The 27,071-nt window shown below is 43.0% G+C and overlaps 1 protein-coding gene across 1 annotated transcript in view; it reads left to right on the top strand.

Annotated features, from left to right (window-relative positions):
- Positions 1-27,071, top strand: part of baiap3 (BAI1 associated protein 3) — an 85,549-nt gene that overhangs the window by 32,932 nt on the left and 25,546 nt on the right. The window contains exons 12-19 of the mRNA XM_072267293.1: positions 985-1,088; positions 3,924-4,041; positions 20,559-20,683; positions 22,387-22,477; positions 23,161-23,217; positions 24,310-24,407; positions 25,023-25,074; positions 25,939-26,090. Of these exons, the coding sequence (XP_072123394.1) occupies positions 985-1,088; positions 3,924-4,041; positions 20,559-20,683; positions 22,387-22,477; positions 23,161-23,217; positions 24,310-24,407; positions 25,023-25,074; positions 25,939-26,090 (797 nt within the window). The remainder of the gene's footprint in view (positions 1-984; positions 1,089-3,923; positions 4,042-20,558; positions 20,684-22,386; positions 22,478-23,160; positions 23,218-24,309; positions 24,408-25,022; positions 25,075-25,938; positions 26,091-27,071) is intronic.

The following is a 27,071-nucleotide window of genomic DNA, read 5'->3' on the forward strand; positions in this document are numbered from 1 at the left end:
CCACCCACTAACCCACCCCTACACACCCCCAACCACCACTACTTTATCATTTCCTGTCAGTCGCCTTACGCACAGGCACTCCTGTGCCTAGCGTCACTTTATGGACATACGATCAATCTACGTACCTAAACTATCTTAAGTATTTATATTTATTGTGTTTTTATTGTTATTTTGTTCTCTACCTTTTGTGTTTTTTGTCCTGCATCGGATCCAGGGAAACAATTATTTTGTTCTCCTTTACACTCGTGTACAGGAAACGACATTAAACAAGCTTGAATCTCAAGTCCTGAATTGGGAGCTTCGTCTAGACATTGAGGTGTCAGCCTCTGTGACTTTTCTGCGCTGATGTCTCATAGTTATAGAGTGGTAGAGCAGGGAATAGGCTGTCCAGCCCATCTCGGCCATGGTGACCACTCGCATGGTTGGGGATTACCGTTATGGTGTTGGCGGGGACAAATTCCCAGCAAGATTCCAGTCAAGCCCTCTTCTGTGAGAAGAGAGGAGATGGTCCTCAATAATGATGGCCAAAACCTTGGGATTCCACTTCCACTTGCCAGCATCATGCTGAGCGCCTTTTCCCTGAGTGGAAACAGTGGGTATGAGCGGGCATAACTTTAACAGGATCGGAGAACAGTGTGGCCAGGATGTCAGAGGTAGATTTGGTGGGTGTACAGAACACACTGCTGGTGGTGGTGGTGGTAGAGACAGATACATTAGGGACATTTAAGAGACTCTTAGATACAGTAGGCGGATCAATGAAAGACAAATGGAGGTCTTTATGGGAGGGAAGCGTTAAAATGGTCTTGGAGTAGGTTAAAACATGGCAGGCCGAAGGACCTGTCTGTGCTGTGCTGTTTTATGTTCTGTGTTCATTCATCCCCCAGGCAGAATGGTGAGGGAGAGGGCACCTTCAGGACAGGGGGGAACCAGAGAGGAAATCCCTCAGATGAGTGAGTAATTCTGACTCCCTACCTTTCCTCACAGAATGACTGGAGCAGATTCCATGGGGGCCTCAGCAAGCATGCTGTCACCATCCTCTCCCAGCATGCCATGCAAATTGACCTCTTACCTCAACAAAAGGCATCTGTGTGAGTATAACTCCCGTTGCTGCTTTCCTTAAGTAATAAAGCCTGCTGATCATAGTAATGCTTTAAATATTGCTATTGGCATTCATCGGTTTAAGACCCAGAGAGCTTTGTACTGGGAAGACACCATTCATAAAGAAAGCAATGTCAGTCGTCCCCGGAGCAGCTCCGGCACAGGTTAACAGAGGCTGCAGAGAGAAATGGACACAGCCCAGTCTGTTCCAGGCATAGCCCTCCCACCACTGACAGCATATACAGGAGGCAGCTGTTATCAAGGATTCCCACATCCATCTTCTTGTTGCTACTGTCTGGATAAAGAAGCCTGAAGCCCCACACCATCAGGTTCAGAAAGATCTTCTCTCTTAAAACCATCATGTCCTTGAATCAGCCTGCACAACCTTAACCCTATCTCAACAGCAGAACAGTACAGGTACACCTTGCACTATCATAGCCTTGTTTTCAATTGTGTCTTTCATTTATTTTGCACTAAGGTCTTGCTTTTGCACAGTCAGTTTTTTTACACTGTATGGTATAATTTTATGTATAGTTAAAGTATAATTTATATTCTGGGTGTTGTCTGTACCTCCGTGCCTGTGAATTTGCCACAAGCAAGTTTTTTGTTGTACTGTATGTTGTATATTTAATATTTCAATAATATTTGAGTATTGTATATATATATATTGATTAAGCATTCTTGTTACTTTAAAAATTAATTATGGTTATATGTAAAAACATGATAATTGCATACATCATCTCATTACCACAGGACACATGTGCACCTCACTTCAAGTAAACCTGTAATTGGACTCACATTTCAGATTCCTGTGTCTCTATTTGAATTAGTTTAATATTTTGAGGTTACAAAAGATAACATTGTACCTCATCACATTTGTACACGTGACCATAATCATAACTAAACTTGACTAGATGAAGTCTCCTCTAAACTATCAATCAAATAGTTTAGGAAGGTGCTTTGGGGTTCTAACATTTAACTGTCACTCATTCTTTGGGGCACTCCTCTGTTTTCGTGGATGTTTGCGAAGAAAAAGCATTTCAGGATGTACAAAACCCCATTTCCAGAAAAGTTGGGATATTTTCCAAAATGCAATAAAAACAAAAATCTGTGATATGTTAATTCACGTGAACCTTTATTTAACTGACAAAAGTAGAAAGAAAAGATTTTCAATAGTTTTACTGACCAACTTAATTGTATTTTGTAAATGCACACAAATTTAGAATTTGATGGCTGCAACACACTCAACAAAAGTTGGGACAGAGTTAAAATAAGATTGAAAAGTGCACAGAATATTCAAGTAACACCGGTTTGGAAGACTCCACATTAAGCAGGCTAATTGGTAGCAGGTGAGGTATCATGACTGGGTATAAAAGTAGCGTCCATCAAAGGCTCAGTCTTTGCAAGCAAGGATGGGTCGGGGCTCACCCCTTTGTGCCAAAATTCGTGAGAGAATTGTTAGTCAGTTCAAAAGGAACATTTCTCAACGCAAGATTGCAGAGAATTTAGGTCTTTCAACATCTACTGTACATAATATTGTGAAAAGATTCAGAGAATTCAGAGACATCTCAGTGCGTAAAGGGCAAGGTCGGAAACCACTGTTGAATGCGCGTGATCTTCGAGCCCTCAGGCGGCACTGCCTAAGAAACCGTCATGCTACTGTGACAATTATAGCCACCCGGGCTCGGGAGTACTTGGGAAAACTATTGTCACTCAACACAGTCCGTCTCTGCATCCAGAAATGCAACTTGAAACTGTATTACGCAAGGAGGAAGCCATACATCAACTCTATGCAGAAACGCCGGCGAATTCTCTGGGCCCGAGCTCATCTCAGATGGACCGAAAGACTGTGGAACCGTGTGCTGTGGTCAGATGAGTCCACATTTCAGCTAGTTTTCGGAAAAAACGGGCATCGAGTTCTCCTTGCCAAAGATGAAAATGACCATCCAGATTGCTATCAGCAAAAGGTGCCAAAGCCAGCATCTGTGATGGTATGGGGGTGCATCAGTGCCCACGGCATTGGTGAATTGCATGTATGTAAAGGTACCATTGACTCTGAGGTGTATATTAGGATTTTAGAGAGACATATGTTGCCATCCAGGCGACATCTCTTCCCGGGACGTCCATGCTTATTTCAGCAGGACAATGCCAGACCACATTCTGCACGGGCCACAACAGCGTGGCTTTGTAGACACAGAGTGCGTGTGCTTGACTGGCCTGCTGCCAGTCCAGATCTATCTCCTATTGAAAATGTATGGCGCATCATGAAGAGGAGAATCAGACAACGGAGACCACGGACTGTTGAGCAGCTGAAGTCTTATATCAAGCAAGAATGGACAAAATTTCCAATTGCAAATCTACTACAATTAGTATCCTCAGTTCCAAAACGATTAAAAAGTGTTATTAAAAGGAAAGGTGATGTAACACAATGGTCAACATGCCTCTGTCCCAACTTTTGTTGAGTGTGTTGCAGCCATCAAATTCTAAATTTGTGTACATTTACAAAATACAATTAAGTTGTTCAGTAAAACTATTGAAAATCTTTTCTTTGTACTTTTGTCAGTTAAATAAAGGTTCACGTGAATTAACGTAGCACAGATTTTTGTTTTTATTGCATTTTGGAAAATATCCCAACTTTTCTGGAAATGGGGTTTGTATATTGTATACATTTCTCTGACATTAAATGTACCTATTGAAATACTCACAGAAAAAATAAGCAAGGGTTGTATATATAGAATAAAGCTCCATTTTCTTTGTCACATGAATGGAATGATCCACAAATAATAAACGGGACCAGTGAGTGAGTAACTGTTCTCTCCCTGCAGTGAGTGGCTGGCTTACAGCAAACACCACCAGCTCCAGTCTGTGGACTACGGCTTCCTTCACCAGTTGCTTGAGGAACTGGATAAGAAGTTAGATTTAAACTTTCTCACTCAAGAGCAGGTAAGGCAGTGGGATCACGGAATATCATAGGTTGAAGGTATTACCCCCTTCCACTTTATTCACTGTCTCTGGAGGTGGGGACAGATCTGGTGCTCAACATTCGTCAGTACTTCCCCATGTTACCAGTCTCTACTGTTAAGTTTGGTCAGTATGTGCTGGCAAACTGCTGGCACATATAGCATGTTTCAAAAACTGCATCCAGCCAAAGCTTGTGTTAAATTGAAAGGCTGTCAACATAAACACATTTTCATTTGCATTTGGGTCAGCATGTGTTCACATATTTGTTCTTGCGCTTTGTGAAAGGTGCGTGCTTGTGTGTCTGTGTATGGGCCCTCCTGCACTATATTGGATGTGCTCCTTGCTTATTGAGGGGAGTGTGAGTGTCTGAATGTGTCCGTGTGGGCCTCTTTCATATACTTTGAATAAGATATACATTACTAACACCAGTGTAAATGTGTGCATGCATGTGCTCACACATGTATGTGTATGCGTGTTTATTTAATGTGTCCTGTTATATGCTGAACCTCTCCAGTATCTTTGGTGCAGTAACGAAAAAAAGCAGCTGTTGTCCTAAGTCACGCAGCAGTGAGTCTACCTAATTAATCACCTCTAACCAGCACCTCAGTTTTAAATATCTGTGCTAGGGCAGCTGCCATTTCTGCACCAGCCTCCCACAGGGTCCAAGGGAGCACATTGTCTGGCCCTGGGGATTCATCCACCCCAAATCACCTCAAGACAGCAAACACTTTGTTCTCTGTAATCTCTTTTGGTCCATCACCCTGCTGCTGCATTGGCTCATATCTATAGACTCTCCCAAGTAAATACAGGTAGAAAAAAACATTTAAGATCTCCCCCAACATTTTCAATTCCATGCATAGATTACCACTCGATTTTCCAGATGACCAATTTTGTCCCTTGCAATCCTTTTGCTCTCAATATATCTGAACAAGTCCTTAGGATTGTCCTTCACCTTGTCTGCAAGAGCAACCTCATGCCTTCTTTTAGCCCTCCTGATTTCTTTAAGTGTTCTCTTGTACTTCTTACACTCCTCAAGGACCTCATTTGCTCCTGCCTGCCTATACCAGTCCTGCACCTCTTTCTTCATAACAAAGATCACAATATCTCCCGAAAACCAAGGTTCCCTAAACCCATTGTCATTGCCTTTTATTCTGATAGGAACATACAAGCTTTTTACTCTCAATATTTCACTTTTGAAGGCCTTCCACTAACCAAGTACAGCTTTGCCAGAAAACAGCCTGTCCCAATCCACACTTGCCAGATCCTTTCTGAAACCACCAAAATTGGCCCTTCTGCAATTTAGAATCTCAATCTGAGGACCATATCTATCCTTCTCCATAATTAATTACCTTGAAACTAATGGCATTATGATCACTAGATGGAAAGTGTTCCCCTACAAATTTCTACCCAAATTTTTATCACCAGCCCTGTCTCATTTGCTTACAGCAGATCTAGTATCTCCTTTGCAGGACCTCATCACCCTTTCTACCCATGTGGACCATGACCTCTGGCTGCTCACCCTCCCACTTAAGAATGCTGTGGACTCGATCCAAGATGTCCCAGACCATAGCAGCCTGGAGGCAACAAACCATCCGGATTCGCCATACCTCTACTTAAGAAGGGAGCAAGGGAAAATCATGGAAACTATAGAGTGCTAAATCTCTCGTCAGCTACAGGGAAATTGCTGGAGAAAGTTCTTCGGGATAGGATATATGAGCATTTAAAAACCCATGGTCTAATTAGGGAGAGCCAGTAAGTCACATTTTACCAACTCGATTGAGTTTTTTGACAAGGTGACGAGATTGATGAAGGTAGAGCAAGTGGATCTTAGTAGGACGTTTGACGAAGTCCCTTGTGGGAGGTGAATCAAGAGGATTAAAATCATGGGATCCACGCCGAGTTGGCTGTTTGGGCTCAGAACTGGCTTGCGCGAAGAAGACAGGAGTTAGTGGTCAAAGGGATTTATTTGAACTGGAGGTCTTGACATTGGAGAGGGTTCAGAGAAGATTCCTGAGAATGATTCCAGGAATGAAAGGGTTACCATATGAGGAACGTCTGGCAGCTCTTGGGCTGTATTCCCTGGAGTTCAGGAGAATGAGAAACATTCCAAATGTGAAAAAGCCTGAACAGATTAGATATGGCAAAGTTATTTCCTTTGGTAGGGGAGCCTTGGACAAGAGGGCACGTCTTCAGGATTGAAGGACGTCCTTTTAGAACTGAGGTGCGGAGAAATTACTTTAGTCAGAGGGTAGTAAATCTGTGGAATTTGTTGTCACGAGCGGCTGCGGAGGCCAAGTCATTGGGTGTATTTAAGGCAGAGATAGATAGGTTCTTGATCAGCCAGGGCATCAAGGGGTATGGGATGAAAGCAGGGGAGTGGGGATGACTGGAAGGATTGGATCAGCCCATGATTGAATGGCGGAGCAGACCCAATGAGTTGAATGACCTACTTCTGGTCTATATCTTATGGTCTGTAATTAGTGGTGTTCTGCAGGGATCTGTGCTGGGATTTCTGCTGTTTGTGTTGTATATAAATGACCTGAATGAAAATGTACATGGGTGGGTTAGTAAATTTGCAGAAGATACCAAGATTATGGAGTTGTGGATGGTGTAGAAGACTGGCAAAGAATACAGTGCAATGTAGATCAGTTACAGATATGGGCAGAGAAATGGCAGATGAAGTTTAACCCTGATAAATGTGAAGTGTTGCACCTTGGTAGGGCAAATGCAAGGAGACAGTACACTGTTAAGGGCAAGATCCTTAACAGAGTTGCTGAACAGAGAGATCATGGGATACAAATTCACAGCTCCTTGAAGTTGGCTACACAGGTCAATAAGGTAGTTCAGAAGGCTTATGGAATGCTTGCTTTTGTTAGTTGAGGCTTTGAATTCAAAAGTCAAGAGGGTATGTTGCAACCTTATAGGGCTCTGGTTAGGCCACATCTGGAGTATTACATACATTTCTGGTTGCCCCACTATAGGAAGGATGTTGAGTCTTTGGAGAGGGTGCAGGAGGTTTACCAGGATGCCGCCTGGTTTAGAGGGCATGTACTATCATGAGAGGGTGGACAATCTTGTGTTGTTTCCTCTGGAGTGGTGGAGGCTGAGGGGAGATCTGATAGAAGGTTTATAAGATTATGAGAGGCATAGACAGAGTAGACAGAGAGTATCTGTTTCCCAGGGTTGTAATGTCTAACACCAGAGGGCATGCATTGAGGGTGAGAGGGGGGATGTGAGGGCTAAGTTTTTTACTCAGGGAGGGAAAGATGTCTGCAATGCACTGCCTGGTGTGGTGGTAGAGACAAATACATTAGAGGCTTTTAAGAGACGTTTAGACAGGCACATGGATGTGAAGAAAATGGAGGGATATGGACATTGTGTAGGTAGGAGGGAGTAGTTTTTGGGAGTTTTTGATTTACTTTTTAGCAGGTTCAGCACAACATTGTGGGCCAAAGGGCCTGTTCCTGGGCTGTACTGTTCTATGTTCTGTATTTCACATCCGTAGAACCTCCTTTCTGTTCCCATAACCAATGAATCCCCTATCACTACAGCTCACCTCTTCTCCCTCCTTCTCTTCTGAGCCACAGAGCCACACTCAGTGCCAGAGGCCTGACTGCTGTAGCTTCTCCCACCCCCACCCCAACGGAATCCAAACCAATATGCCCGTTGTTGAGGGGAACAGCCACAGGGACGCTCTGCACTGGCCTCCTACCCCTCTCCTCACCGTCACCCAGTTACCTGTGTCCGGCACCCTGGGTGTAACTACCTCCCTGTATGTTCTGTCTATCAATCCCTCAGCCTCCCGAATGATCAGTTCCAGCTCTGGCTCCTTGTCGTGGTCTGTTAGAAGCTGCAGTTGTGCAGTTGTCAGGGACACTGGAGGACTCCCTGCCTTCCCATATCCTGCAAGAGGAGCATTCCACTATCCTGCTTGGCATCCCCACTGCTCCAACTGTGCAATAAGAAAGAAAGAAAAAAAAGTCTACCCACGGCCTACGCCTCTCCTTGTTGAAGCCTCGATGAGCCAAAGCTTCAATTCCCCATTTTAATACTGACCCACTCACACAATGGCCGCTCAGCTTAAACTTAACTTTCTTTTATTGGACCTTGCCAAGTGCCCGATTATGTGCAATCCAATGCCTCCTCAAGACTGTGGCAAGCAAAATGTGCCAACTGTCCCGCTCTCTTCTTTTAAATTCTGTCCGTCCAAGCAGTCCATTGTCTCCCCGGAACTGTGGCACACTAATGTATATACAGACCCCTGAACAGTAGCCAGGATTTAGGCTACAAATTACAATGGGAGATAGAAATGGAATGTAAAAAGGGCAATGTTGCAATAATCATGGGGGATTTCAATATGCAGCTAGATTAGGAAATCAGGTTGGTGCTGGATCCCAAGGGAGGGAATTTATAGTATAACAACAGGATGGCTTTTTAGAGTAGCTTGTGGTTGAACCCATTAGGGGAGTGGCAATTCTGGATGAGGTGTTATGTAATAACCCAGATTTGATTAGGAAGATGAAGGTAAAGGAACCCCTAGGAGGTACTATGATAGAATTCACCCTGCTGTTTGAGAAGGAATAGCTAAATTGGATGTATCAGTATTATAGTGGAGTAAAGGAAATTACAGAAACATGAGAGAGGAACTGGCCAAAGTTGATTGGAAGGGGACACTAGCAGGGATGACAGCAGAACAGCAATGGCTGGAGTTTCTGAGGGCAACTTGGAAGGTGGAGGAAAGGTACGTCTCAAAGATGAATAAGTATTCTAAAGGTAAGATGAAGCAACTGTGGCTGACAAGGGAAGTCAAAGGCAGCATAATAGCAAAAGAGAGGACATATGATATAGCAAAACATAGTGGGAAGTTAGAGGATTGGGAAGCCTTTAAAGACAAACCATTCAAAACTAAAAAAGCCATAAAGAGGGAAAAGATGAAATATGAAGGAAGGCTAGCCAGTAATATAAAAGGTACAAAAAGTTTTTCCGGATATATAAAGAGTAAAAGAGAGATGACAGTGGATCTCAAAACCACTGGAAATGATGCTGGAGGGGTAGTAATGGGGGACAACAAAATGGCGAACGAACTTAATAAGTATTTTGCAACAGTCTTCACTGCGGAAGACACTAGCAGAAATGTGAGTGTGTCAGGGGGCAGAAGTGAGTGCCGTTGCTATTACTAAGGAGAAGAAGCCTGGGAAGCTGAAAAGTCTGAAGGTAGATAAGACACCTGAAAGAGGTAGCTGAAGTGATTGTGGAGGCAGTAGTAACTATCTTTCAAGGATCACTAGATTCTGGAATGGTTCTGGAGAAATGGAAAACTGCAGATGTCACACCACTCTTTAAGAAGGGAGGGAAACAGAAGAAAGGAAATTATAAGCTGGTTCAGTGGTTGGACAGATGTTGGAGTCTATTATTAAGGATGAGGTTCAGGGCACTTAGAGGCACATGATAAAGTAGAACAAAGTTAGCATGGTTCCCTTAAGGGGAAATTTTGCCTTACAAATCTGTTGGAATTCTTTTGAGGATAGATAAAGAAGAACCAGTAGATGTTGTTTATTTGGATTTTTAGAAGGTCTTTGACAAGGTGGCACACATGAGGCTGCTTAACAAGATAAGAGCCCATGGTATTACAGGAAATATACTAGCATGGATAGGTGATTGACTGACTGACGGGAGAGAAGGAGTCAGAATAAAGTTGGCCTTTTCTGGTTGGCTGCTGGTGGCTAGAGATGTGCCGCAGGTTTCGGTTTGGGACCGCTTCTTTTCACTTTATATGTCAATGATTTGGATGAAGGAATTGATGGCTTTGTTACCAAGTTTGTGGATGATATGAAGATAGGTGGAGCGGCAGGAAGTGTTGAGGAAGCAGGTAGTCTGCAGAAGAGCTGTCTTGGACAAATTGGGAGAATGGAGTAAGCAGTGGCAGATGGAATATAGTGTAGGGAAGTGTATGGTCCTGTGCTTTGGTAGAAGGAATAATGGTGGGTGAACTATTTTCTAAAAAGGGAGAAAATTCAAAACTCAAAGGTGGCAGTCCTTATGCAGGATTCCCTCAAGGTTAACTTGCAGACTGAGACTGTGGTGAGGAAGGCAAATGCAATGTTAGTATTCATTTCGAGGGGTCTAGAGTATAAGAGCAAGGATGTAATGCTGAGGCTTTATAAGGCACTGGTGAGACTGTACTTGGAGTATTGTGAACAGTTTTGAGCCCCTTATCTGAGAAATGATGTGATGGCATTGGAGAGGGTTCAGAGGAGGTTCATGAGAATGATCACAGGAATGAAAGGGTTAACATAAGAGGAGCATTTGATGGCTCTGGGCTTGTACTCACTAGGGTTTAGTAGAATGAGGAGAATCAGATTGAAACCTGTCGAATATTGAAAGGCTTAGATGGAGTAGATGTGGAGAGGATGCTTCCTATAGTGGGGGAGTCTAGGACTAGAGGGTGCTGCCTTAGAACGGAGGGACATCCACTTAAAACAGAGATGATGAAAAGTTTCTTCCACCAGAATGTGCTAAGTCTGTGAAATTCTTTGCTACAAACAGCGGTGCGGGCCAGGTGATTGGGTCTATTAATCAGGGTGTCAAAGGTTACGGGGCAAAGGCAGGAGATTGAGGTAGAGGGGGATCATACATCGGCCACTATGGAATGGTGGAGCAGACTCGATGGGCTGAATGGCCTAATTCTGCTCCTATGATCTGCAGTTCTGCCCACTGAGAAAAGTGGCTTTGCAGCTTTTGAGAGCAATGACAGGATTTGGAATCACATTCATAAGAATAAAGTACTCCTGTCACACCATACTGGGGAGAATTGCTGGATATTTATGACACATTATCACCCACAACTGCTGCATAGAACAAAATGCACCAACTATGTTGTAGTCCACAACAGAATGTGATATATGAGGTAATTACGTTCCTCTGCACAAACTAAGAAATGATCAGTTGATCAATACTGCTTGTATCTGAGACAACCTCTTCCAAAATGTGTATTGAGTGGTCCTGGAGCAAAGCTAAAAACGGAAATCCTCGAAGAATGAATATCAAAGCAACCCCCTCGATGGAAGGTCCTTTGAAAGTATGTCAAGCTCCCTGTGTTGGTTGTCTTAGCAGATGATTGTCGTTTTCAGAGACTAGAGCTGGGTGATCAAGTTTGCGGGCTCTGAGACTGGGGACAGAATAGACTCACTGACCGTAAGTAGGGTAACTATTTATTTACGAGACAAGACGGACACTAAACATTCAGGAAACCCTTCAAGCTAAACTCAGTTACAAGTTCTTATTTAAATGGAGTGCCTGAAGTGGCAGGAGAAAGCAGACAGCAGACATAGAGCAGTGGGTGCATGGAATGCACTGCCAGAGACGGTAGTAGAGGCGGATACGATAAAGACTCTTAGATAGGTACATTGAGCTCAGAAAAAAATAGAGGGCTATGTGGTAGGGAAATTCTAGGCAGTTTCTAGAGTAGGTTACATGGTCTGCACAACATTGTGGGCCAAAGCACCAGTAGCGTGCTGTCGATTTCTATGTTCCTACTCACAGTGACAAATACTCATCTAAAGTTTACCCTTGGCCTGCAGTACTGTAGCATACACCCGCTGTCTACCCGTTCTGAGGCACAAATGTCTACCTGGTCCACGGCAACCCAAGAGTGCACGGCTGCCGTGTGATTGGTTCAAACCCGTACGGCGCCATGATGTCATCAGCAAAAGGAAACTAGTGTGAGGGGCTACAATGCTCCATCCATGGGCCAATCCCCACCTCCCACTGTCGAGTCGCTTTCAATGAGCAGTGAAGACACACGACAGTTAAGGCAGTAGTTAAGACAGCACATGAGTAGCTGAGGGAGAGAAAAATCTACAAAGTACTGTTAGAAGAGAAATAAATGCCAGAAAAGAATCATTTATAGAAAACAATCGGCAACATCTCGGAACTCCCAGTGTTACATCTAAGCTGGCAGCTGGAATTGGAATTGGTTTATTACTGTCACTTGTACCAAGGTACAGTGAAAAAGTTGACTTGCTTATTGTTCACACAGATCAATTCAGACCATGATGTATCGAAGTAGTACAAAGTACTGTAAAATAATAACAGAATTCAGAATGTACTGTTGCAACTACAGAGAAAGTGCAGTGCAGAGAAACAGTCAAGGTCATAACGAAGTAAATTCTGTGGCTAAGAGTCCATCTTATCGTACTAGGAAACCGTTTCAGTGGTCTTATAATAGTGGGGTTGAAGCTGCCCTCACAAAGAAAAATGTCCTGCTAAAAGAAACCAGTACATATCGTGTGGAAATTTTAATGAATTTGCAAGAGTTTGTCACTCAGTAAATCAAAGGTTTCCAACCTCATCAGACCAGGTAGCAATGTGGAAGTTGAAGCAGAAATCCACAACAATTGTGATGATCCTACGTTTTTCACCACGCTCATCGTAGCTATTCTGTGTACATACATCTACTGACGCCTCTGGACACATCTTCAGTGATGATCCTGGAATCATCGGGTGTTTCGGGTCTTTCAACATCATACAACCTCCTCCAGGTGACCCAGCCGGGGCTGATCAGACCCCAGCTTGTGTCCAGATGGCTAGCTACTTATGACTCCATGGCTCCCCTCTTTTGAGCCACAGCCATCTTGAGGCCCTCTCTGCTGCATCGGTGGTACTGCGGATGGCTCTCCTCTTCCTCTCTCCCTCGATGCCCAAAATGCTGAAGGCTCTAGCGAGGGAACGGGCAGCAAATCCCCTACATCCAACCTCCACTGGGAGACACCTCGCTCTCCATCCAGTTGCTGACCAGTCCTGCGTACTTGGGAGGTAAGTGAACTGAATTTACATTGGACATTCTGGTTGATACTGGGGTTTCTGCTAACATGAAGAGTGAACGAGCCTTCAACCAGCTTAACTCAGTGAGGATATTTCGTTACAAAAGCACTACTTCTTTAAAGTTCTAGGAATATTTTCATCTCAAACGACATTCAATTCCAAGAAAACCTACATGATATTTTATTTAATCTCAAGCGGCTGCAATTACACTTCTGATTGTTAACACAGCTCAGCCCGTTCCGTTGTAAAGATCACAAATGCGGTGCTATCAGTGACTCAATTCGTTGTGAAGAAAGGGCCACAGAACAGTAAATATTGGCCGTGATTTTGACACGAAACAAAATCAAAACTGTCGGAACGCCAGGATTGTATTTCTTCCCTGAGAGCCGCAGCAATTCGGGCACAAAATGGAGAAATCCGTAGAAAGTGCACCCTCTAGTGACGTTACACATTAACTGCAAATGCAGCTCAACTCTTCCAACTGCACCCATCTCGGAGCTCAGACTGCAGAATAAAAGTAAAGTCATCACGCAATCTCTCACAAAGCAGACACTATGCATGTGACATCTTAAAACTTTGACAAACTGCTATAGATGCATAATGGAGAGAGCATTGACTGGCTGCATCATGGCGGAGTATGGAAACACCAGTGCCTTTGAACGGAAAATTCTACACAACTTAGTGGATGCAGCCCAGCAGATCACGGGTAAAGCTCTCCCAAACATTGAGCAAAACGACATGAAATCCTGTTGTAGGAAAGCAGAGATCCCCACCACCCAGGCCATGCTCTCTTCTCGCTGTTCTCATCAGGTAGAAGGTGCAAAAAGGCATCACCAGGTTCAGGAACAGCTACTATCCCTCAACCATCAGGCTCTTGAACAAAAGGGGATGACTACACTCACTTACTCCATCGTTGAGATGTTCCCCACAGCCAATGATCTCAATTTAAGGACTCTTTATCTCAAGTTCTGGTTATTTATTGCTATTTACTTATATTCGCATTTGCACAGTTGTTGTCTCTTGCACTCTGGTTGACCTTTCATTGATCCTGTTACAGTTACTATTCTATAGATTTGCTGAGTATGCCCACAGGAAAATGAATCAGAATTGTACACAGTAAAGTATCTATTTTGATAATAACTTTTATTCTGACTTTGATGAAGTTAACCAACAGTTCAAGGTAACTAAGCAGCAATGGTGTCTGAAAAGAGGTTGCTGTCTAAGTTGCATGCCATCGTGGACAATGTCTCCCATCCACTACATAATGTACTGGGTGGGCACAGGAGTGCATTCAGCCAGAGACTCATTCCACCGAGATGCAACACAGAGCGTCATAGGAAGTCATTCCTGCCTGTGGCCATCAAACTTTACAACTCCTCCCTTGGAGGGTCAGACACCCTGAGCCAATAGGCTGGTCCTGGACTTATTTCCTGGCATAATTTACATATTACTATTTAATTATTTATGGCTTTATTACTAATTAATTATTTATGGTGCAACCATAACGAAAACCAATTTCGCCCGGGATCAATAAAGTATGACTATGACTAATTAAAAAAGAAGCCTTGGTTCTCAGGTTGACATTGCTAGATGCCATAATCATAATCAGGTGTATTATCACTGACATATAAAACACAGGATAGTACAGCACAGTACAGGCCCTTCAGCCCACAATGTTGTGCTGACCTTTTAACCCACTCCATGATCAATCTAACCCCTCCCTCCCACATAGCCCTCCATTTTTATACTATACAGGTGCCTAAGAGACTCTTAAATGTCGCTAATGCATGTACCTCTTCCACCACCACGCTCTCCATAAAGAACATGCCTCTGACCAACCCCCCCCTACACTTTCCTCCAATCGCTTTACATTTATGCCCCCTGCATTAGCCATTTCTGCTACGTTGTGAAACTTGTATTGCGGCAAGACAATGTAGCAGGTAAAATATTACAACAAGAAATATATAAGAAATAACTAAGCATTGCGAAAAAGGAGCAAAGTAGTGAGATCGTTCTGGATACTGTTGATGGGGACGACCTACCAGGGACAAGTTGTAGTGGTTGCGTCTCTGGCACCGAGACTGGACCCTCAGCTCAGAAGGGAAGGAGGGAAAAGAGGAGAGCAGTGGTGATAGGGGATTCGATAGTTAGGGGAATAGATAAGAGGTTCTGTGGAAGAGATCGAGAATCCCGGATGGTCTGTTGCCTCCCTGGTGCCAAGGTCCGCGATATCTCGGATCGAGTTCTCGGTATTCTCAAGAGGGAGGGTGAGCAGCCAGATGTCGTGGTCCATATAGGGACCAATGACGTGGGTAGGAAGAGTGAGGAGGTCCTGAAAGGCGAGTTTAGGGAGTTAGGTGGCAAGTTAAAGGACAAGACCTCCAGGATAGCAATCTCAGGATTGCTACCAGTGCCACGTGCAACAGGTTTAGAAATAGTAAGATAGTGCAGATCAATACGTGGCTGAAGACATGGTGCAGGAGGAAGGGCTTCAGATTTATAGATAATTGGGCAGTTTTCCAGGGAAGGTGGGACCTGTTCCGACGGGACGGTTTACATCTGAACTGGAGAGGGACAAATATTCTTGCAGGTGGGTTTGCTAGAGAGGCTGCAGTGGATTTAAACTAGATACGGGGGGGAGGGGAACCAGAGTGTAGGAACAGATGTAGGGGAGAAGGAAGAAAAAGAAAATAGTAAAGTTGTTTGCACCATTAGTGATAAACAGAGAGTAAGAGGTGGAAAATTTCTTAAATGCATTTATTTTAATGCTAAGAGCATTATAAGAAAGGTGGATGAGCTTAAAGCATGGATTGATACCTGGAAGTATGATGTGGTAGCTATTAGTGAAACATGGTTACAGGAGGGGTGTGATTGGCAACTAAATATTCCTGGATTTCATTGCTTCAGGTGTGATAGAATCGGAGGGACAAGAGGGGGAGGTGTTGCGTTGCTTGTCAGAGAAAATATTACAGCAGTGCTCTGGCAGGATAGATTAGAGGGCTCGTCTATGGAGGCTATTTGGGTGGAATTGAGGAATGGGAAAGGTGTAGTAACAATTATAGGGGTGTATTATAGACCACCAAATGGGGAGCAAGAAATGGAGGAGCAAAATTGTAAGAAGATAGCAGATATTTGTAGTAAGCACAAGGTAGTGATTGTGGGAGATTTTAATTTTCCACACATAGACAGGGAAGCCCATACTGTAAAAGGGCTGGATGGTTTGGAGTTTGTAAAATGTGTGCAGGATAGTTTTTTTGCAGCAATACATCGAGGTACCAACTAGAGAAGGGGCAGTGTTGGATCTCCTGTTAGGGAATGAGATAGGTCAGGTGACGGAGGTTTGTGTTGGGGAGCACTTCGGGTCCAGTGATCACAATGCCATTAGTTTCAATATAATTATGGAGGATAGGTCTGGACCTACGGTTGAGATTTTTGATTGGAGAAAGGCTAACTTTGAGGAGATGCAAAAGGATTTAGAAGGAGCGGATTGGGACAATTTGTTTTATGGGAAGGATGTAATAGAGAAATGGAGGTCATTTAAAGGTGAAATTTTGAGGGTACAGAATCTTTATGTTCCTGTTAGGTTGAAAGGAAAGGTTAAAAGTTTGAGAGAGCCATGGTTTTCAAGGGATATTGGAAACTTGGTTCATAAAAAGAGAGATATCTACAATAAATATAGGCAGCATGGAGTAAATGAGGTGCTCGAGGAATATAAAAAATGTAAAAAGAATCTTAAGAAAGAAATTAGAAAAGCTAAAAGAAGGTATGAGGTTGTTTTGGAAAGTAAGGTGAAAATAAATCCCAAGGGTTTCTACAGTTATATTAATAGCAAAAGGATAGTGAGGGATAAAATTGGTCCCTTAGAGAATCAGAGTGGACAGCTATGTGTGGAACCAAAGGTGATGGGGGAGATTCTGAACAATTTCTTTTCTTCGGTATTCACTAAGGAGAAGGATATTGAATTGTGTAAGGTAAGGGAAACAGGTAGGGAAGTTATGGAAACTATGATGATTAAAGAAGAGGAAGTACTGGTGCTTTTAAGGAATATAAACGTGGATAAGTCTCCGGGTCCTGACAGGATATTCTCTAGGACCTTGAGGGAAGTTAATGTGGAAATAGCAGGGGCTCTGACAGAAATATTTCAAATGTCATTAGAAACGGGAATGGTGCCGGAGGATTGGCGTATTGCTCATGTTGTTCCATTGTTTAAAAAGGGTTCTAAGAGTAAACCTAGCAATTATCGGCCTGTGAGTTTGACGTCAGTGGTGAGTAAATTGATGGAAAGTATTCTTAGCGATGGTATATATAATTATCTGAATAGACAGGGTCTGATTAGGAACAGTCAACATGGATTTGTGCATGGAAAGTCATGTTTGACAAATCTTATTGAATTTTTTGAAGAGATTACTAGGAAAGTTGATGAGGGTAAAGCGGTGGATGTTGTCTATATGGACTTCAGTAAGGCCTTTGACAAGGTTCCATACGGAAGGTTAGTTAGGAAGGTTCAATCGTTAGGTATTAATATTGAAGTAGTAAAATGGATTCAGCAGTGGCTGGATGGGAGATGCCAAAGAGTAGTGTTGGATAATTGTTTGTCAGATTGGAGGCCGGTGACTAGTGGTGTGCCTTAGGGATCCGTACTGGGTCCAATGTTGTTTGTCATATATATTAATGATCTGGATGATGGGGTGGTAAATTGGATTAGTAAGTATGCAGATGATACTAAGATAGGAGGAGTTGTGGATAATGTAATGAAGTTGGTTTTCAAAGCTTGCAGAGAGATTTAGGCCAGTTAGAAGAGTGGGCTGAAAGATGGCAGATGGAGTTTAACGCTGATGAATGTGAGGTGCTGCATTTTGGTAGGACTAATCAAAATAGGACGTACATGGTAAATGGTAGGGCATTGAAGAATGCAGTAGAACAGAGGAATCAAGGAATAATGGTGCATAGTTCCCTGAAGGTGGAATCTCATGTGGATTGGGTGGTGAAGAAAGCTTTTGGTATGCTGGCCTTTATAAATCAGAGCATTGAGTATAGGAGTTGGAATGTAATGTTAAAATTGTACAAGGCATTGGTCAAGCCAAATTTGGAGTATTGTGTACAGTTCTGGTCACCGAGTTATAGGAAAGATGTCAACAAAATAGAGAGAGTACAGAGAAGATTTACTAGAATGTTATCTGGGCTTCATCCCCTAAGTTCCAGAGAAAGGTTGAACAAGTTGGGTCTTTATTCTTTGGAGCGAAGAAGGTTGAGGGGGGACTTGATAGAGGTATTTAAAATTATGAGGGGGATAGATAGAGTTGACGTGGATAGGCTTTTTCCATTGAGAGTAGGGGAGATTCAAACAAGAGGACATGAGTTGAGAGTTAAAGGGCAAAAGTTTAGGGGCAACATGAGGGGGAACTTCTTTACTCGGAGAGTGGTAGCTGTGTGGAATGAGCTTCCAGCAGAAGTGGTTGAGATAAGTTCGATGTTGTCACTTAAAGTTAAATTGCATAGCTATATGGACAGGAAAGGAATGGAGGGTTATGGGCTGAGTGCAGGTCGGTGGGACTAGGTGAGGGTAACATTCGGCACAGACTAGAAGGGCCAAGATGGCCTGTTTCCGTGCTGTAATTATTATATGGTTATATAGTTATATGCCTGGAACATTCAGTAGTCTGACGGCAGGGGAGAAGCATCTGTTCCTAAACACTGAGTGTTCATCTTCAGGCTCCTGTACCTCCTCCCTGGTGAAAGTAATGAGAAGAGGGCATGTTGCAGAGGGCCCTTAATGGTGAATGCTGCTTTCTTGAGGCTCTGCCTTTTGAAGATGTCCTCAGTGGTGGGGAGACTATTGCCCATGCTGGATCCGTCTCTGAGCCCAGACTCCAAAACTCATGTGCAAAATAACTACGTTGTTAATTCTACAAGAGCTGATGTGAATGTCAGAGTTACCCAAAGGGTTACTGTTAGTGTTGGCTTTGCTGACTTGCCTTCTACTCATCTTTTGCTTGAGGTTGTCAACGAGTACAATCCCTGTTGTAAGGAGCCCTCCTGTGAATGCCACCAAGCCGAAGAGTGAATATATCCATGTTGCTTGGTGCACTGCAAATAGAGGAGATAGATAATGGATCACCATTCAATAGTGAACAATTCACCAAGTTCACAAACTTCCTAGGTTTCCTATATGACAAGATCGCACCTGGCTGGTCACAAGCCAATGGTGAAGCAGAAAGAATTATGCAAATACTAGAAGAGGTCATCCATATTGTTCAAGCCAAAGGGAAGCAAGAACTTTACTGATTACAAAGCAACACTATAAACAGCAACTAGAACAGCACCAGCCAGTCTTGCTTCGTGCAATCTGTCAGGGCGTATTCTGGAATTATGGAATATAGCAAATATTAATTTCAACAGCAGCCAGTCTTCAGATCTGAATTGCCGATTGTAGTTTGAAATTTAAATGATGCTCAGAACAATAATATACTTGGAACTGCAGACTGGGGTCTATTACAAACCAGGAAACACCCCATTGGTCTGAGATGTCTGGATATGCATGAATGCAGCCCAGACTCAGTGCTGATTAACGTTCATTTCGGGTGTTTGGAGTGTTGGTGCAAATATCTAGGTGTTTGAAAAGTGTGTGTAATTCAAAGGAAGCATTGTAGATACATTGTAACTATAGAATTGTCCTGCTTTATCTTTGGTCTTTAGCATATAAAAATGTGATATATTGTTGGGTTAGATTAGATTATGAGGACACGCAGTCTCCCTCCAGAGTGACTTCAAATACTGTCAGCTTGTGTGTGCCAAATAAAGACTTTTATAGTCCTAGCCGCGTGTCTCTCCAGTGGCTTTCGTTGACAGTCACAACACAATCCATGCATACATGTCTTCCAGAGATTACCCACGAGACTGATGATTAACAGGTACAAAACATTTGTTCCAAAATTGATGAAGAAACTGAAACACCTCAGTTGATGCAAGAACTAACATCCTCCCACCCAGAATTCACCAGGTGCTGTCCATGAAGTGGAAACCTTAGCATCTCAAGATGATCAAAGGACTAAGACCAAAGTGGTTATTTTAGCTGTTACGGATGTAGGAATGTAACGCTATCATTGTTCTATATCAATACATCTTTTTAAGAATGCTACATGTATTTCCTCTTTAAGGATTTGTACTGTTTTGAGCATGTCATTTGACTTGGGTGCATTAATAAAACAAGTTCCCTTTGGCTGTTCTAGAGAATTCCTATCCTAGTTAATGTATGCAGAACTCATAATTCTCCTAGTGTGATGTGCTCTAAGCAGGCAGAACCAGCAGAACTCACTGCTTCAAGTACCTACCCTATTAAGAAGGGCTAAATTCAGAAGCTTATATTCTAGACCAGGGGTTCCCAACCCACTTTATGCCATGGACCAATACCACTAAGCAAGGGGCCTGTGGACCGCAGGTTGGGAACCCCTGGTCTAGACAAAAGAACAGATGGTAAATTGCAGGAGCTCGTCACTCTGCCTGAAATTTTCCACCGTTAGCCCACATCACACCTACCCCTGGAAAGGAAGGTCCCAGCATCAGGATTCCAATGGTCTATTGCAGCTTACTCTGAGCCTGATGGCACAATCCCTCCTCAACGGTTATTTCAATTATTGTAATGGTTGTCTCATATCTGTAACTTTGGTTTGCTGCAGGTAGAGTCCCTGGGCGATAGTTTTGTCCTTTTCATCGACTACTGCTGGATGTTGCTACACAGGATGAGGCAGGTCTTTCCCTTCAATGCTCCAAAGGCACTGATGCAGCTAGAGCTGATGCTGAGGTAATCCCGACCAAGCCATGCCAGATTAAACTGGACTTGTAAAACTAGGCCACACCAAATCAGACAGGAAGGATGTCACTAGGGCTAGCGGGCTTGATTTATGAGAAGAGGCTGTGATTTAGGCTGAGAGACTGAGGATTTAAAACGGACCTGAGGGGCAGCTTGATCATTGACCAAGGGACTTTTCATCCCTGGAGTGTAGGAGGATGAGGGGTGATCGTATAGAGATATATATAATTATGAGGGGTATTAATAAGCTGACTGAGATAACTGGATCTCTCAGCTCAGTATGTACGCATTCAAATATTTGTCAGTGTAACCAATGACAAACTGCCCCTTTCAGCTCCCCACCCTGCCACAGTGGCATTAGAAATCATTTCCAATGTAGCCGACACCCAAAAGAGGCAGGTGACTCCTGGACAGAGGAAGAGGCAGATCTTTATCTCCAGTGTCTGATGGCAATGAAGTGGCCAGAACTAACATAGACTAAACCAAGTTGTAACAAGCTGAAGCATTCCAGGTCAGACCATGATGCCAGAAGCATGCCAAGCCAGACTAGAAAAAGAACTGGGCCTGCGAGTGCAAGGAGAGCTTGATATCTGAACCAATCAACCTAGCCTATCTAATACCTGCAAAGATCACCTTCTGTGTCTTTACTGAATAGCGATCGGCAGTCGTAGTGGGTTTGTGCATTATCATAACAACCAGCCCTTCAGTGAGCAGCTCAGCCATACAGGTTAGTGATCAGACCAGCTCTCCTCTTGGTCCACGTCTCCCAGCAAGTCAGTAACTATAGTGACAGAAACAAAACTGCTGCAATGGAGAGAATACGGTTTAACCAATAACTAATCTCTCTCTGCTTCCCTCTCCATCTCGATATCTTTCTAATAGGGAGGACCTATTTTCCTTAGGTAAGGAATTGTAAACCAGGGTGTGTAGATTTAAAGTAATTGGCAGAAGAACTAAATGGGAGATGGTTGTGTATTTAATATTTCAGTAATATTGTAAATATATTGGTTGATTAAGCATTCCTCTTCGTTTAAATAATTCATTATGGGTTATATATATATAAATGTGTTAATTGCATATGCCATTACTCAGCCACATGATAAGCACGTGCCTCAATTAAAGTGAAAACTAAGTTTGATTCACATTTCAAACTCCCAACTTTTCCTTTGAACTAGTTTAATGTTTTGAAATTACAAAGCATAACAGAGATGAGGAAATATTTGATATCCGGAGGGTGGTGGGGGTCGGGAAAGCATAGTTCGGAAGGGCATTTTCAGCATTGCCCTTAGCACAGTTGCATAGTACTTGGATGTGCTCACAAAGAGCTGTTTGCAATGACTTTGGTGCAAGGCTAGAAGATGGGATTAGTAGGGGTTACCCTTTTTAATCAGCATGAACATGAAAAGCTGAACTGCCTTCTCCAGTGTCAATGTTCTGATTCAATATCTTTCATCACTTTCCTTGTCTTCTCGCTCTGATTTTCTCTCGCTGTCATGCTTTCTATCATTGTCTCCAGCTCTCTGCTTCATTACCTTTCAATCTAGTTCTCTCTGCTTATTTCTTTCTCACTCTCTTTCCCGCTCTCATACTATTCCCCTATGTCTATCCCCATCCTGGCTCTTTTCTTTTTCAATGTCACCCCCCCCCCCGACCCCTCCATGCTTCTCTCATCCATTCTCCTTCGATATTTTCAGGTGCTTGTTGAAGATTCACTCCATGGAGGCTTTCAAAGTAATCTGCCCTGTTCATAAGCCGCCCCATGAGGAACTGGTTGTGAGAACAAAGGTACAGTGTGTGACTTTCACTGTCAGTAGTTTGAAAGTGCAGGCACAATCTACAAGGTAACAATGCAGTGGGGCTCACCTGCATATTGTTAGTGGGATTGAGGAAAGAACCCTTCTGATGTAGAGTAACTCATCTTGCAGAATGCTATTGATAATAAGTGCCATGGGAGAGGCTTCTGGATGTGCTATAACATGATGATAACAGCATCAAATGTCAGAAGCTCACAAAGGGAATCCTTCGATGATCTGGTTTGTAAAGATGACGAGAAGCCAGAATCACAACAATATGCAATTCATCAGAACTAAGGGCCAAGGGCAGACAGTCAAAGTTGAATGTGGCTTTATATGAAATAATGTGCTATATCATTCTTCAGTGGGTTCGGTGGGAGGGGGAGAGAATGTACCCAAGAAGTGAACGATAAAGTTTTTATACTGTTAGTTGTCAAGTAGCTCAATTTCTCAACTACCTTTAGGTGAGAAGGAAGACAACAGAGATTGTTAATGAGAATATGTTGTAGGAAGTGTTGTATCTTGCAGTCAGCTGAACACAGTTTCAGTCAGACTCAGAATAAACATAGCTGCACTGGACTGTGCATCAACTGCAGCTAAATGCATTTGCAAGCATGCATCAAGAGACCCTGAAAAAGTAACACTGTAATAATTGGCACTGTGTTAATTTTATAGCAATCCACAGTTGAATGGTATCAGAAAATGAGAGATAGCTTCAAACCAGTAACCAAGGTATGTTAATGTGAATTCGACAATCTGTGTAGAAACACAGGAATGTGACTTGGCATTGTTGTCCATTGGTACTTGAGTACTCAGTCTCCCTCTGTTGTCCAATGTTGCTGAATACTCAGTTTCCCTCTGTTGTCCATTGTTGCTGAATGCTCAGTCTCCCTCTGTTGTCCATTGCTACTTGAATACTCAGTCTCCCTCTGTTGTCCATTGTTGCTGAATACTCAGTCTCCCTCTGTTGTCCATTGCTACTTGAATACTCAGTCTCCCTCTGTTGTCCATTGCTACTTGAATACTCAGTCTCCCTCTGTTGTCCATTGTTGCTGAATACTCAGTCTTCCTTATTTATTAATGAACTCATGATCAGCTTGATCAATGTTCACTCACCAGAACTTACTTGAAATTTACTTCATATTTCTGATGGAATGTCAGAAGTCATTTATCTTCTCACAGATACAGCCTGACCTGCTGAGTATTTCCTGTATTTTTGAGTTTTTTATATTTTCTGCATCGGCGTCTTTTTTTTTAAATTTTCACAATCAGCTTGGCTGTACGAGCTCAGACTGTAGTAAGGATGGGGAAGGATGGCTGTTTCAGTGATGGAGTTTGTTATTACACCACAGAGATTACATGAAACCACGAGGATCCACCCAAAGGCCTCCTATCTGTGGGAAAGTGAGGGGTTTTGCATTTAGTGGGAGATGTATTAGTGAAAGGTAAAAATAAAAACTGACATGTTGGAATTCTGAAATAATGTTAGAGAATGCTAGAAATATTCAGCCGGTTGGGCATCACCTGAGGAGAGAGAAATGGAGTTAATGTTTCAGAAAAATGACCATTCATCAGAATTGGTTGAATTATGTTTGGAAGAGTGAGGTATGTTTATGGAATAATTTGGGTCTGGGGTGGATTGCAGGTTGAGTTTTGGGGGATAATTTGTGTTCAGAATGGGGGCATTTTTGGGTTTAGGAGGTGAGCTGTGCCTGGGGCAGAGGGCAGGTTAGGGGGAGAGAGTTTGGAGTGACTTGGGTTTGAGGGGTGTGAAGTGGAAATGGAAAACTCCTTGCATTGTAAAACACTGACTTTAAATTTCAGACAGATCAGGCTCGGCTGAGGGCTCTGGTCATGCTGGTTGACACAGTTTGCACAGATTTGCGCAAAAAACAAAAACTCTACGGCAAAATATTTATGAGGTAAGCATTTTCGTTTTCTTTTCCTCTTTTATAGCATTTCAATTACTTTATGAGATTAAATTAAGGACAGAGGAAGCTCTATCTTGTACTTGACCTGTGCTGTGAAGTAAAACCCATACTGTAGTATGTGTGAGATACATGGTAGAGCTTCCCCAATCCACCACTACAAGACATACTCCGTAGCAGTATTTCTGTCCCATTTGAGGACACATAATTCACCAGATCATCTAGTGCCTCTGCTTTGGGTTGCTTATCTATAAACCTCTTCGGATTTATTGTGGATTATTTTCTTATTCTTTGGTGGGTTTGGAGTGGGTGAAGGAGGGGAGGATGGGGTTAGACTGGCAAAGAGGTCGCAGGCTTTGGTGAGACAGTGAGCCCGTGGTCACGAGACGGGGATGGGACATAAGGTGTTGGTGCAGATTGCACACGGTAGTAATTCCTTGTGTTCTTGGAGTCCTGCTCTGAGCCAATCCGACTTTACCAGCTTGACAGGGGTACTGAGATATGTCAGAGAGATGTTCATATAAATGTGTGAATGAACTTCTTAAGGGCTTATAACTGCACTGAGCTGCTGTTCCTTGTAAACTTAAAAGAATGTCTTTCTGTTTCTAGTGTTGTGAAGATTGAGTACTTTAGTTTGACTTACCAGCAGCTGGAGAAACTGGTAAGGATAACGGGAATATCAGAGACTGTAATCTGCTGTGAACGGAGATGCTCAAAGTAAGCCCCCATCCCATGTGAGAGACACCCAGAGTTAGCCCCCAAGGGGTGTGAGTGAATTATAGGGAAAGCCTCGTGTGAAGGTGAACTCCCCATTGGACAGATTGGGACCAATCTTAGATATCCTGAGAGGAAGTCTGCCCCCCTGCTTTTCACAAATGAGTTTCTCAGCATTGGCCCCCTCCTTCTCCACCACGGGAGGCTTTGCTGGTGAGCCCGCATTGTGAGGATTGAGCACCCCATTAGTGAAAGATCAGCCTGCAGCCAAAAACTTTCCAAATTGAAACAATGTGTAAACATCAGCAAACTGAGACCAGGGCATCACATTCCTCCTGTGACTCACCTCATTTGATGACCTCCCGGTGTTGATTTGTTCCTCCATAACCTTTACATTACCTTGACAGCATTTCCCATCTCCTCATTTAGGTTTCTCGGAATGGGTGGATGATTTTGGATAACTGTGTACCTGACTGTCACAATGAGTGGATGGGCCCTACTCAATATGGCTACTGTTCATTGCAAATGAACAACCTGGGCTTGATAAGAACTTACCACATTCAGAATCAGAGCATTGGTCCTGTCGTACAACTCCCCTTTATGCCTATGGCCCCTCCTGCCGTCGTCATGTCTTTAAATCCATCAGAATAGTTTCTGCTTCAGGTAGGCTCCTTCTCCACTGAGGAGGCAGAGCCCAACAAGATTGTGACACAGGACCACCTGAGTATCTTGGCTCTCTTCAAACTGCTTCCTAATCTCTAGCTGAGTCACAAACTGATTTCCTCAACTGGCTGTTTGATGCCTCCCGCAGATTGCAGATGATGTCTTGACAGTAATGGAGGAGCTGGGAGCAGCCATGGAACAGGAGATGTCGAGAATGACCCAGCAAATCGCAGAGACACTGTTCGAGCTATATCTGTCTCTGAAGGAAATTAAACACTTCAGGGAATTCCTGCCATTGAAGTGAGTTGACTGAAGCTACAACTATTTAAAAATACTTGGAAGATCAGAGAGTTGCAGCGAGGAAGTATTAATATTTCAGGTTGCTGATCTTTTATGAGGACTAGGAAGTAAAACAAGCTTCAAAGTGCAGAGAATGGGGGAGGAGGCAGAGAGGGGTCTCTGTGAAGGTAGAGGGTAGAAATGAATGATCAAAGTGGTGATGGAGCCAGGTGAGAAAGAGTGGTCAAGGCATTGGTGAACAATACTGTAGAAGGTATCTGGAGCTTGAGAAGCAGAAGATGAATAAAATATAAAATTACCCCCCAAAATAATGATTAATGAAAATGAACAATGCAACATGTGCTGATTATCTGACTGTATTGAATTCAATGTTCAGTCTGGAAGTCCGTTCAAAGTTCAAAGTAAATTTATTATCAAAGTACATATATGTCACCATATACAATGCTGACATTAATTTTCCTGTGGGGATACTCAGCAAATCTACTGAATAGTAACTATAACAGGATCAATGAAAGATCAACCAGAGTGCAGAAGGCAACAAACTCTGCAAATATAAATAAATAGCAATAAATAACAAGAACATGAGATAAAGAGATAAAGAAAAGAGTCCTTGAAAATGAGATTACAGGTTGTGGGAACATTTGAATGATGGAGCAAGTGAAGTTGAGCTTAGTTATCCCCTTTTGTAGTAACTGTTCTTGAACCTGGTGGTGCAAGTACTGAGGCCCTTGTATCTTCTACATGATGGCAGCAGTGAGAAGAGAGCATGACCTGGGTGGTGGGGATCTCTGATGATGAATTCTGCTTTCCTATGATAATAATTCAAGTAGATATGCTCAATGGGTGGGAGGACTTTACCTGTGATGTAGTGGGCCAAATCCACTACTTTCTGTAGGACATTCTGCTCAGAGGCATTGGTGTTTCCATACCAGTCTGTGCTACCACCTTAGCAGGAAGATCGGGTGTTGTTACTTTAAGTTT

This window comes from Mobula birostris, chromosome 9, assembly GCF_030028105.1.
Source record: "Mobula birostris isolate sMobBir1 chromosome 9, sMobBir1.hap1, whole genome shotgun sequence".
Taxonomy (NCBI): Eukaryota; Metazoa; Chordata; class Chondrichthyes; order Myliobatiformes; family Myliobatidae; genus Mobula; species Mobula birostris.